An 11,910-nucleotide genomic window follows, 5' to 3' on the forward strand; every position below is an offset into this window, starting at 1 on the left:
ATACCGGTGTCAAACCAGTAATAAAGAGTTTTTGAAAAAATTAAACTCCTATAACTTATAATAAGTTGATAAGTGCTTTCGTTGAAAAACATTAGTAATATAAAAATTGTTGTGAAATTGCAAAAAAGGACAAAAGAATGGTATAATTGTGAAATTTAGAGAGAAAAGGGAAGAATCTGGTATTGAAAAAGGGAGCATCCAACTTTTGAAAATTGCAGATTGGTATCTGAATTTTGAATTTGTTTAAATACCTACAAAAATGCTCAAATCTGCATACTTGTTCCCTTTAGATTTCCTCAAATTTCTCAATCTCTCCCAACCCCTCTTCAAATTTCACATAAACAAGCCCTAATTCCCCTTTATATAGCTCTGTATCTATATATCTATATATATATATCGCACATATACGAGACATTTAACCTATTGGGTATCTTCTTTCTCTCTCCATCTCTCTCTTTCAAATGCTTTTTTAGTCTCTCTCTCTCTCTAGACAAACAAGCACTGTGTTCTTCGTTCTTTGTAATATAGTGTTGGATTTCTTGGGAAAGATTTCTTGAAAACTTAAGAGGCGTTTTGTGTACTCTCTGTATTCGTTGTGGGATTTTGTTTTGTTTCGTGTTGTTTCACGGTGATTTTTGTTAGGGTTTCGAATGGTGCGAGGAGACTGAGGTCGAATTGACTGATTTTGTTGTTGAAAAAGATCCAACAGAGTGAGGAAAATTGAAGATGGCGTCTACAGATGTTGAGCTAGAGCAACAGCTTAAGGAGGCAGGGAAACAGCTCTCACATCCCCCTGATTCCGTCGATGAACTTCTTCCTGTTCTTGATGTAAGCCCTCAATTTGAGTTTCTGTTTGCGTTTGTTCGTTTCGTTAATTACTACCTCCATTTCACAAAAAAAAAAAAAAAAAAATCCATTTTGATCTTTGTAGAACTTTCGAAAATTCAAATATGAAATTGATGCAAAATTTTATTTACGAAGCAAAATGACTCTTGTTGGTTTTTGAATTTGCGAACGGTACACACATTTGACACTTGAAAGTAGGATTTATCAGGGAGCGAGGGAGTTGTTCTTTCGTTTAACATTTTATGTGGAGAGCTTTGTAGGTAATTTGTGATATAATTAGTCTATTCAATCTGCATCTGCTTTGTATGTTGCCTACCCTACATCTTTTGGTTTCATGTCGGTTTTGTATTACTTAGGGTTATGGATTGCAACTTGAGATCTATATTACTTTCTTAATATCAAGACTATGGGGGTAGCTAGTTTTATAAATTGACTTTGTTATCTCGTATTCCATGCTGTTTGCCTGCTAGGGTTCACCTGTCAATTCTCATTGTGATTTCCCCTTTATATATTTGCAAATGCAAGAACAACAATGCCATAGTTGAAGCACCCAACATCCTCATTGCTTATGGGGTTCACCTGTCAGCGGTAGGAATTTACGATTCCTGGAAGTTCCTACAATAATGGGAAATAATCTACCTTTCATCATGGTTTCAAGTATCATTTTACATGATTGGAAATAACCAATTAGGTTTACAACAAATTCGTCCTATGGCTGTAGACAGGAGTAGTTTAAATCCAGAATATCTTATGCATTTTTATTTGGGACGGAGGGAACAGCAGCTGCATATGCTTTCTTGATCGTTCTTCATGATTGAATATACTTGAACTTAATTGTTTCCCTCTGGTTGTTTGGGTGATCAGTATCCTTTAACTGTGCCTGTTGTTTTCTAAACATCTTTATTTTCTTAAGGAAATAATAGCGTGTATTGCAAGAAATCAATAATTTTATGGTTCATTTAGTTGTGGTATCAGCTCTGCAGATGATATAAAACTTCCTTTTGTTATATTGCTGAACATTCACCTCCTTGCTACTTTCTAATTCAAAGTTAGAAGGCCATGCCAGTACATATTGGTTAACATACTAGACTCGCAAACCTGTTTGCGACTACGACAGTTTAGTATAGCATTTGTGACTACTGTGACATTGTTGTTCTTTTAGATATGATGGTTCATGAATTCAAACATAATGTGGGTGTTATTACTCTAGCTCTGCTCCACTGATATTCGTTTGTTATAGAGTTCCATTAAACATAAGTCTATCAAAAGCAACTGTAGAACTTCATTTGTAGGCTTTTTCAGTGGAACAAATAATAAAAGAGTGGGTGACAAGAATTGTTTAGTTTCAATTTTGAAACATATTGTAGCTAAATTGGCTACTTGCAAGCGTTATAAGGGAGTTGTGATTCATTTGGGTTACAGTATTTACTTCAATGTGAATGTTGGAGCCAAATAAAGTATTATGAATATTTATCTAATGCTCAACCACTTCTATTAATTTGTGTATAGGATCAAACATTTGTGGGATGGAGGGAGTCTTTTGCACTTTCAGGTGATAATTTGGAGTTTTGGACAACATAAGAAAATCGGGACATCCTTAATAGCAGTAAAGGAATAGCTTCCTTAGGCTGGTTTAATAATTTGGACAACAAAGAAAATGGGGGCATCCTTGTTTATATCTTTTGCTTCATAGAACTGACTGTATGATTTACTTCCCTAATTATACCATTTTTGATAACCATGGTTGTCAGATATCTGTATCTGTTGATGCATTAAGGGGCTTACTGCCATTTATGACAACAGTTCGTTTGCTTCTTGAGTTGCTTGTGAGTCAAATATGCATGTATATAATGCCCATTCAAGCTGTAAGGAAGCAAAGCAAAGATGCATTCAAATATCACTAATCCAGTTAGTTGCCCATAATAATAAATATAGGACCTCTTTTTGTACATTGGTTTGTAAAAATTAATGGTAACTAGCTGAATGTGTATGAATTTGAGTACTGTGATTACTGATTGCTTGTAGACAGTGGATTCCAATGATCCGTTGTGTTATGTCCTTAAAATGAATATTTGGAAGTAGCATTTAGTCCATCTAATCATGTCTTTTGTCTGTGCTGCTCAGCAAGTAGAGAAACTTTTATCAAAGGTGGACCAGTCTCCAAAAAAATCGATGCTAGATGCACTCAAACCATCAATGAAGGCGTTGATTCAGGATGGTCTTTCAAGACATTCAGATGTCGATGTGAAGGTTGCAGTTGCGTCCTGCATCAGTGAAATAACGAGAATTACAGCGCCTGACGCACCATACACTGATGACCAAATGAGGGTACACCACACACAGCAGTTGTTACTTCATGTCCTATATTTTTTGCCTTCATATTCTAAAACTCTTCTGCATGCACAGGATGTCTTTCAGTTGATTGTTTCTTCCTTTGAGCATTTAGCTGATCGGTCCAGCCGATCTTATGAGAAGAGGGCCTCAATTCTTGAAACTGTTTCCAAAGTTAGATCATGTGTGATCATGCTTGATCTTGAATGTGATGGGCTGATTGTGGAGATGTTTGAGCATTTTCTAAAATCAGTAAGGTGTGTTATAGTTCTTAAGAGTACTATGCATTTAATCGTACGTGATGGTTCATTTTGCTAATGACGTTATTGGAAGATGTATGCAATAGAATATGCTATCATTAGTTGGGGTTACAGATAATATAACACATTTTGTGGTTTAGTATATGCAACATGCCAATGTCTATGGTCACAGTTCTTGTGAATATGCACTGCCTTTTTTTATTAGAGTATACTGAGGTGAGCTTTCTATGAATGCTTTATGCTCTTCTGATTAATAAGTAGCCTGCGCAATCAAGGAAATGTAAAAGCATATATGCTATTGATAGATGTTTGAGAAAATTTACTATGTACATGTCGCCAGTTGGTGGTAGCTTGAACTCTCACTGTATAGCAGGTTTCTTGCATATCACTTGGTGATACATTTATTCAATCTAAAATTGATGTCTAATAAATCAAATATCTATTTATGCAGGCTCCATATGAGCATATTGTGTGTAGTAGTTGGTAGACATGCATCATGAACACAAAGATAGCTATGACAGAATTCTAAACAATATTGGCATAAATGACCATTCTTAGAAACCATCATTTCACAGAGGTTTGGGATTGATCCTTGGGAAAGTTCTAGGTCACTTGTAATGTGTGTCAAGTGGAAGTGTCAAATGATGACTGATCTTTCTTATTGCTTTCTTCTTTGCCATTAAAGAGAGTTGCTTTTGGGAAGAAAACAAATGATTTAAGTATTAAGAAAGTGAAAGAGTATCTTGCTGAAAGTAACATGCACAAGGATCATACTTTTGATTGATTGCGATTTTACTATTTCTGCAAACTGCAACTGATCTATGTCAATATGGCTAGGGTTTAAGCCTTCTGAAAATACATATCTACTCCATGAAATTATGGTTTTCAACATTTTCACTTGAAATGGGATGATTGGCTCTGTGTTTGAACTTTGTTTTTGGTTCTCATTTCTTCTTATTGGTGTGTCATTCCTTATGTTTATGGTGTCCATGAATTGTCTTTGTACAATAATACCCCAAAAGCAGTGTCTTAGAAATCGTAGATTAACCTTGTGACGCAGATATCAACAGTTAGTTTGATAGTGCATTTAAGGTGACATTAAATATATACAAAGTTCCCTATAAGGTTAACCCAATTAACTCCATAATTTTTCCCTGCACATTATGAATTTTGTACAAACCATACAGAACAAGAAATATAAAGATATAACAGGGTTAGTTTCAAGAATATAATACCTCCTGTTGGGAGATTGAAGGTGATAATCATCATGTGTACCCTCTCTTCCCTAGTTTCAGTAACAGTATGTCATTATGTTTATTTCAGGGACTATCATCTTGACTCTGTATACTCATCAATGGAAAATATAATGGTCTTGGTTTTCGAAGAAAGTGAAGAAATTTCAGTTGAGATGCTCAAACCAGTACTGGCTAGCGTTAAAAAACAGAGTGAGGTATGAGGTTACAATGGTTTTGTTAATCACATTGAATTTTCTTTCTTGTTTTCCATTTTTGACATTATTTCTTCTGTTTAGGGAGTTTTGCCAGTAGCTCGAAGGTTGGGAGAAGGAGTACTTCTGAAGTCTGCAGCTAAGCTAAGGCCTTATTTGATGCCAGCTCTGATATCTCTGGGCGATACAGTAGATAATTACAGTCAAGTTGTGGCTTCAGTATGTGAAGGGACAACAGCTACATTTGAGCATAATGATGAGAATGCTTCAGGGCCACAGCTGGTATGATTTCTATATCCACTAAAAATCATTCTTAACTGAGATTGTTTGTCTGCATATTTGTTCTTGATTTTCAAAGTTGGTCACTAAGGGCCTGTTTGTTAACAGCTTAATGGGACTCGAAGCTTATTTGGCCAGCTATACATGACCATTTGGTAGTTGCCTGATTATATAGAAAGTGGCTTATTTCAGTAAGCTACTAGGGGGGAGCTTTATGCAGAAAGCCAAGTTTTCTTCCAAACATGCCCCTCCCAATTAAAAAACATGCTCCTTTCATCTATGAAAAAACCCTCTCAATCTATACAGGCAGATTAATCCAGTCAGCTTTATCCATACATGACCTTAATGGAAACCAACCAAACAGCCCCTAAGATGTTGAATTATGATTCCCAGAATTCATGTTCTGTGCTTGTGTTGTTATGTGCAAATTTTATATGCTATTTTATTGTGGGGCACATCTACTATTCCATATTTTATGCTGTCTTTTGAATTGATCGTTCTCATTACATTCTACACCACTCTATTTCAGGCCATTGAGAGCAAATTGGCAAAGGGATCCATAGACGAGGCACAACAGGCATGCAGTGTTTTTCTTTTTGTATTCTGTTTCTAATTTTTTTTTCTCTTTATCATTCATTTTGCTATAAAATGGATATGTTCAATAGTTTCAATCGTTTATTCAATAGTTCCAATCGTTTTTAGTTTCCTAACATTATAATGTTTCATCATTCCTTCTAATGTGTTGATCTTCTCTGTTTGACATGCTACAGGCTGATGAGAGCAAGCTTACAACAGCATCATCGGATCACACAGACCAGGTATGTTATTGGCATTTTAAATATTTGAACTCATCTACTACGGCCTTCTCTCACAAGAATATTCTGTATACTCTGGATATGGGTATTAAGTAATATTAACAAGTTGAAAAATGTTCTCAATTAGGTGGTCAAGGAAGGGACTTCTCCTGAAGAGGTCGATCCTACTTTGGACAGATCTCCAAAGTCAGTTATGAGTAATGGTGTAAATGTGATGGGAAATGATGAAGCTTCAGTTGATCAGGAGTCGTCAAAGAAGCCAGAGGAAGAAATAAATGAACAGCATCTTAATTTGACTAGTAAGGAAGACACTGATGATTCAGATGCTGAAAAGTTGGCAAAGGTAGAATCAAAGCCAGAACAGACTGCCAAAAAGAGGGGAAAGAAAGTTGATACAGTAATAAATTCAGCGGAGCCCTCTGATTCTTCTCATGTTGAAGGTGAGAAGGAAACAGAAAAACTACCTGAGAGTCAAAGAAGTGGCAGCAAGGATGTTCGTAGTTCCCCTGTTAAAGAGTCCTCTGTTGAAGCAGTGGTTCCATCAGAAATTGAAAAAGATAGTGATGTTCAGGTCTCTTCTCCAAAAGCAATAGAAAGTAAGTCTGCAAATGTTTCTTCCCCATCTCAAAGTGGCAGCCTTCCTGATGAGAGTTGTGTTAAGAAGACTGTCCGGTCTAAAAAGAAACAGGTACCTGAACAAGATGAAATTGAAACTGCAAATGCTGCTTCCCCATCCAAAAGCGGGAGCCCTCCTGATGAGAGGCGTTTGAAGAAGGGTGGGCGGTCCAAGAACAAGGGCTCGACTCAGGAGGAAACCCCTACGGTGGATGCTGCTTCAATTAAGGCACCTGAAGTAACGAGTGATTCAGATATAAAGCCACAAAGGCGAGCAGGAAAGAAGGCAGTTGTTGCAAAGGAGGTTAAACTCCCAGCTACCATAGATGAATCAGAAGATGGTGAAGCTACTAGTGATTCGGATGCAAAGCCTCTGAGAAAGTCAAGTAAGAAACTGGATACCGTTAATTCAGGGTCAAAGTCGACGAAACAATTGGGTAAGAAAGGGGATGCAGGAGATTCAGAGGCAAAGAAGCCCAAGCAGTCTGGTAAGAAGATGGATGCAGGGGAATCAGATTCAAAGAAGCCAAAACAGACTGGTAAGAAAGTGGATGCAACAGAGGCAGAAGGTAAGACTTCAAAACAATCACTCAAGAAAGCGGATGAGAGTGATTCAGACACAAAACCACTAAAACACTCTGTTAAGAAGGGCGAGAAAAGCGGGGTAGAAGCTAAACACAACAAAGTTACTGTCGAGGACGAGGAGGAAAGTGATTCAGAAACCAAACCACTTAAGCTGCCTGCTAAAAAAGGTAATACAAGCAATTCTGGTGATGTTAAATCTTCTTCAAAGAAGAAGGATGATGGAAGAAAACGTGGAAGTGGTAAAAATGTTACAGAGAAGGATCCAGCAAAATCCTTGTGCATCGACGATGTCAGTAGTTTCTCCTTTCTTTATTCCTTTATTTTCTTTTCAAGTGACGATGATATATGTATATTTTTTAAAATCAGCTAAAAATGTCTTTTGGATTCTGAAGGAGATGAATTCTTCTCCAAAGACTGCAGCAAAATCAACTAAAGGGGAGGGCAACGTAAAGGATACCCCGGTGAATAGTTCAAAACGGAAGCGTAGTACAGGCAAAGATAAAGTAACTATTCTACCTCCTTACTCCTAGGTTGACTTTCAGTTTTTTAAAAGGAGTCAAAGTTTGTCTGGGGCCTGCTTAAGATTGACTTCATTTCTTATGTTGTCAAGGGATTTTGTATCATGAAGCCGGCAATATGTCATCATGCTTGCGACAATATTTTTTTTGGTTGAGAAAATTCTAACATGCTATTTTGGTACCCTTTTTGCACTATGGAGCTGACGATAGTGCATCATCATCGCAACCATATTCTTTGGCTTTAGAAAAGTTCTAGCAGGCTATTTTTGATAACCTTCCATTCCTCCCATACGTCCTAATTTTGTGTGTGCAGTAGTCTGGAGTCTTCACAGAAACAGTCGCTCTACTCTTTAGAGTAGATGCCAAGTCCGTGTACATCTTCCCCCCCCCCCCCCCCGGGCGGGAAATCTCCTGGTGGGATTTACTGGGCTCGTTTGGTTTGTTTATTTTGAGTACATAAATAGTTGTTCATTGCAGGCTGTGTGTTGGCTTATAGTTTTGATTTCATCTGAGTTTTTTAGTTGTGGGGTTCCTTGCTGTTCTTGCCACACTTCTGTTTCGCATTTTTGTAATTTCCTCTTCCTGATAAATCTTATGCTTCTGTCTTTGCTTTGGATCATGTTGGTCTATATGTTACTAAGTTTTGCGTCATCTGTAATTGGTTTCATATGTGCTGAAGAAATCTTTTTTTGTAGTTTCTCATTCCTTCTTTTGGTCTTGCTTTAGTTCTGTTGATATTTGAGGTAAACTTGCTGCATGTTCCTGTTCCACAAATATCATTTTCTTTAAATAATGTTAAGAGATGGGAGATTACTTACATGAAACATTGTGTCATTACACTCTTATAGAAATACAGAGGAGCAAAGCACCTTGGTAATCGACAAGTGGTGGGCTGATGTTTAGTATATAAGGTTACACGTGGTATTTGATACAAGACTTAAATAATCCATGTTATAGAAGTGGTCTCTTGTTTTAAATAAACAAGATAAAAAACTTTAAGATTGGGCATCTTTCACTCCCGTCTATCTCTTAGGAGTTTCTGTGATCTTTGTAAACCTTTTAGTCCAAGATTTGTATTTGGGTATGAAAATTATTGTTGCTTCTTTCATAATTCTTGGTGCTGCATCTTTGGATCAACTTCTGAATGTTGGAATATGAACTTCTCTCAGATATCTGATGCTATAAAATATGATAAAAGCCTTGTTGGTTTGAAGGTCAAAGTTTGGTGGCCTGAAGATAAAATGTAAGTGCCTTCCCCGTACTCTTGGTTTTTAGCATTCTTACCAAATTGCTAATTATTCATGATTATGCATGGAATCTTAGTTTGCTTCGACCATTTCTTCATTTTCTTTATAAAGTTTTTTGATACGAGCATTAGGTTTGATCTTAAAACTGATGGCTCATTCTGTTTCATGCCGCATACTAAGCTTGTTTTAGCTTACATATCTGTATTGTGATTTACGAAGTCCAACATTGAATTGTAATCATGCTTGCTGTCATTTTGCACCAAAATCTGGATTCTGTATTTCCTAAAATTTTCAATCTAGCTTCTGTTGATAGAACTTAAGTTCAAGGTTTCTTTATTGATTATTAGATCTGTGTATAGATTGACTGACATTTACACTGTTGCTTGTAGGTATTACGAAGGTCTTATCGAGTCATATGATTCCGGTAAAAAGAAGCACAAGGTCATTACAATATTTGATATATCTGATCATCTTTTGTTACTCATCATAACATGGATTCTGTATGATGGAGACAGTGTGGACTTCACTATTTTTTTACAACTGATTTGTTCTAACATGATTAGCTTTAAACAGGTTTCGTATGTGGATGGAGACCAGGAGATATTGAATCTGAAAACACAAAAATGGGAAATTTTGCAAGAATTTTCTGTGAGAGATGAGGTGAGAACATGCTGATTGGTGCAAAATGCTCTCCTTTTGATGTTTTTGTCTGTGCTGATGTGGTTTATTTGACAGGAGCAAGCTACTGAAGCCCAAAGTGCAGAAGCTTCCCCTGAAACGTATGTATTACTTTTTGGTGTTTTGCTTTTTTAATCCAAACTACTATTATCAATTTATTACAAAATCAATATATCGGATCTGGCGTTCAGGAAGTTGAAACTGAACATTCCAGTCTGCTAGTTACTGTAGGCATAATTATTTTTTGGGCCGAGATCATTTGGTATCACCAGAAAACGGGCCACTTGGGTGGCGGATCAAGAGGTGTGGGATGGTTTGGGGGTTTCTTGAATGTGCCAAATGGGTCTTGACTAATGCAATTGACCTCTATGCTAATTAATACTCCCTCCGCCCCAAAATAAGTGTCCAAATTTCTATTTTAGTTTGTCCCAAAATAAGTGCCACTTTAAAAGTAAGTGTACTTTGTCATTCTACCCTTATGAGATGATTAAAATTTCTCTCTATTATTAAGGGTCAAATTGTCCTTTAGTTAATTGAAAAGCGTAATAAGTATACATTTCCCTAAAACTCTGTGTTTTTCATCATGGACATTTATTTTGGGACGGATGGAGTAATGTTTTGGTGAAAATTCTGTATCTTATCTCATTGCACATATGCAGACACGTGTGTGTGTGTGTGTGATATAGGCGAAGGATTTTGTGGAAGTTATGCTGAGAAGCATAAGAAGAGATCTCCACCCTTAGATCGATCCTAATTAAATATCAACACTAATGAGGTGCACCTTGATGCACCGGATCAATTCTCTTATAAAGCGCAATTCATGGGTGGACATGAGATTAAAAGTGATCAAGGGTTCAGATCTCTTCTTATGCTTCTCACCATAACTTTCCTTCTTACACGATCCTTTGCCTATATATATGTAGGGTGGAAGAGAAGGAATGATCTAATCTTAAAAACTTAATGGAGTTAACCGAATGTAGGCTCCATGGTCAATAATCAGATGACATATAGCTTCTTTCTTGTTAACTCATTGTCTTGCAAGATTGGCGTCTTCAGCTTTGATGATATGCATATTGAACTTCTAACTTGTTGCCTCAAGTTTTTGCTTCTTCTCATAACTGGCTGTTCTGCTCCAGACACAAGAAGAAGAAATCAAAAACAGATCCTGCACCGTCTGCTTCACAAGAGAAGAACAAGGATTCAGCCAAGAGGTTTGTTTTCTTTATTTTCATTATTTTCACTTTGCTTATTATCATGTATGAATAACGTAAGCACCCATTTTTTGACACCTGTAAATAAACGATAATAAGCAGAGTTGGTGAGGCCTCTTCATCCGGCAAAACAAAAGGTACGGCTTCAAAAGATCATAAATCCAAGGACATGAGTGCCGCCAAGTCCACATCTCAAAAAACCAGCGGCAAGTCCACTGATGCAGCTGCTTCCAAAGAATCTGGGAAGTCCAAGGAAGACGAAGAGACACCAAAAGCCAGTAGCAAGACCAAGCAAGAGACTTCAAAAACCGTCAACAAATCCAAGGGGAAAACCCCTCAAAGTGGCGGCAAATCCAACACCAATGGTCCCAGCAAGGCAAAATCCGGGCAGTCGAATGTGAAAGAATCTGAGAAAGCTAACGATTCTGTGAAAACCCCAGAAAGCACAAAAGGGAAATTGGCGGAAAGCACAAAGGGGGGTGGGTCAAAGAGCGGAAAGAAACGAAAGAAGAGGAGCTAGAGGTAAAGGGTAAGGTAAGGCATGGCATGCATATGATGATAATGATGTGAAACTGTGTTGTGGTCTTTGGTGGGGCTGGCTGGGCATATAAGCAGCAGTTAACAGTAGTGTTTTTAATTAGGGTTTTAAGAAGGTAGTCAGTCAGTGGGTCAGTAATTTTGATGTTATTGTTTGGTAGAATCAAGTATTATTGGGTATTTGGTAGGATGATTGTTATAATTATTATTATTAGGTTAGTTAAATTGTTATAAAGGAGTTAAGTTAGATGATGTGGTACATTTTCTACTGTTCCTTTTGTTAATGGTATTTGGGTTTCGGATTTGCAGATTTTCTGAAAGCACATAAATTTACTTGTCGTTTAATCGTCATTATGCTCTTTTAACGATCCTACTTGAGTCGATTATATGGTCGTTCCCGGACCATGAGCAGATGTTGCTGTTTCGTTTTGAAGAATGAACGTTTAGATCGGTCCCAACCTGGCCAGTCTAGAACTGAATTGTTGAGTATCGTTTGGTGTGAGATGGGACAGAACAAAAACTTATTGTCCTATGTTTGGTG

The 11,910-nt window shown here is 37.1% G+C and overlaps 1 protein-coding gene across 3 annotated transcripts; it reads left to right on the forward strand.

Moving 5' to 3' along the window:
* The first annotated feature begins 305 nt into the window (after positions 1–305).
* On the forward strand, positions 306–11,676 carry LOC112529214 (calpastatin-like). Of its 3 annotated transcripts, XM_025140360.1 has the most exons (17): positions 306–427; positions 643–828; positions 2,971–3,174; positions 3,253–3,434; positions 4,761–4,887; positions 4,969–5,166; positions 5,693–5,740; positions 5,934–5,981; positions 6,106–7,467; positions 7,571–7,681; positions 8,392–8,439; positions 8,866–8,939; positions 9,333–9,384; positions 9,517–9,603; positions 9,679–9,722; positions 10,758–10,832; positions 10,935–11,676. In XM_025140360.1, the coding sequence occupies exons 2-17, from the start codon at positions 727–729 to the stop codon at positions 11,350–11,352; spliced, it is 3,180 nt and encodes a 1,059-aa protein (XP_024996128.1). In that variant the 5' UTR covers positions 306–427; positions 643–726; the 3' UTR covers positions 11,353–11,676. The 3 variants fall into 3 exon arrangements, with proteins under 3 accessions (XP_024996128.1, XP_024996127.1, XP_024996129.1); XM_025140359.1 differs by lacking the exon at positions 306–427 and having other exon boundaries at positions 437–828; XM_025140361.1 differs by lacking the exons at positions 306–427; positions 8,392–8,439 and having other exon boundaries at positions 437–828.
* The last annotated feature ends 234 nt before the right edge of the window (positions 11,677–11,910 follow it).

The sequence above is a fragment of the Cynara cardunculus genome, assembly GCF_001531365.2.
Source record: "Cynara cardunculus var. scolymus isolate 2C chromosome LG 16, CcrdV1, whole genome shotgun sequence".
Lineage (NCBI taxonomy): Eukaryota > Viridiplantae > Streptophyta > Magnoliopsida > Asterales > Asteraceae > Cynara > Cynara cardunculus.

Excerpts from the sequence above, each read along its gene's own strand:
- LOC112529214 (XM_025140360.1), top strand. The coding sequence starts at position 727 with ATGGCGTCTACAGATGTTGAGCTAGAGCAACAGCTTAAGGAGGCAGGG. Across the intron at positions 8,940-9,332 it reads TGGTGGCCTGAAGATAAAAT|GTATTACGAAGGTCTTATCG; the intron begins GTAAGTGCCTTC and ends TGTTGCTTGTAG. Across the intron at positions 9,604-9,678 it reads AATTTTCTGTGAGAGATGAG|GAGCAAGCTACTGAAGCCCA; the intron begins GTGAGAACATGC and ends TTTATTTGACAG.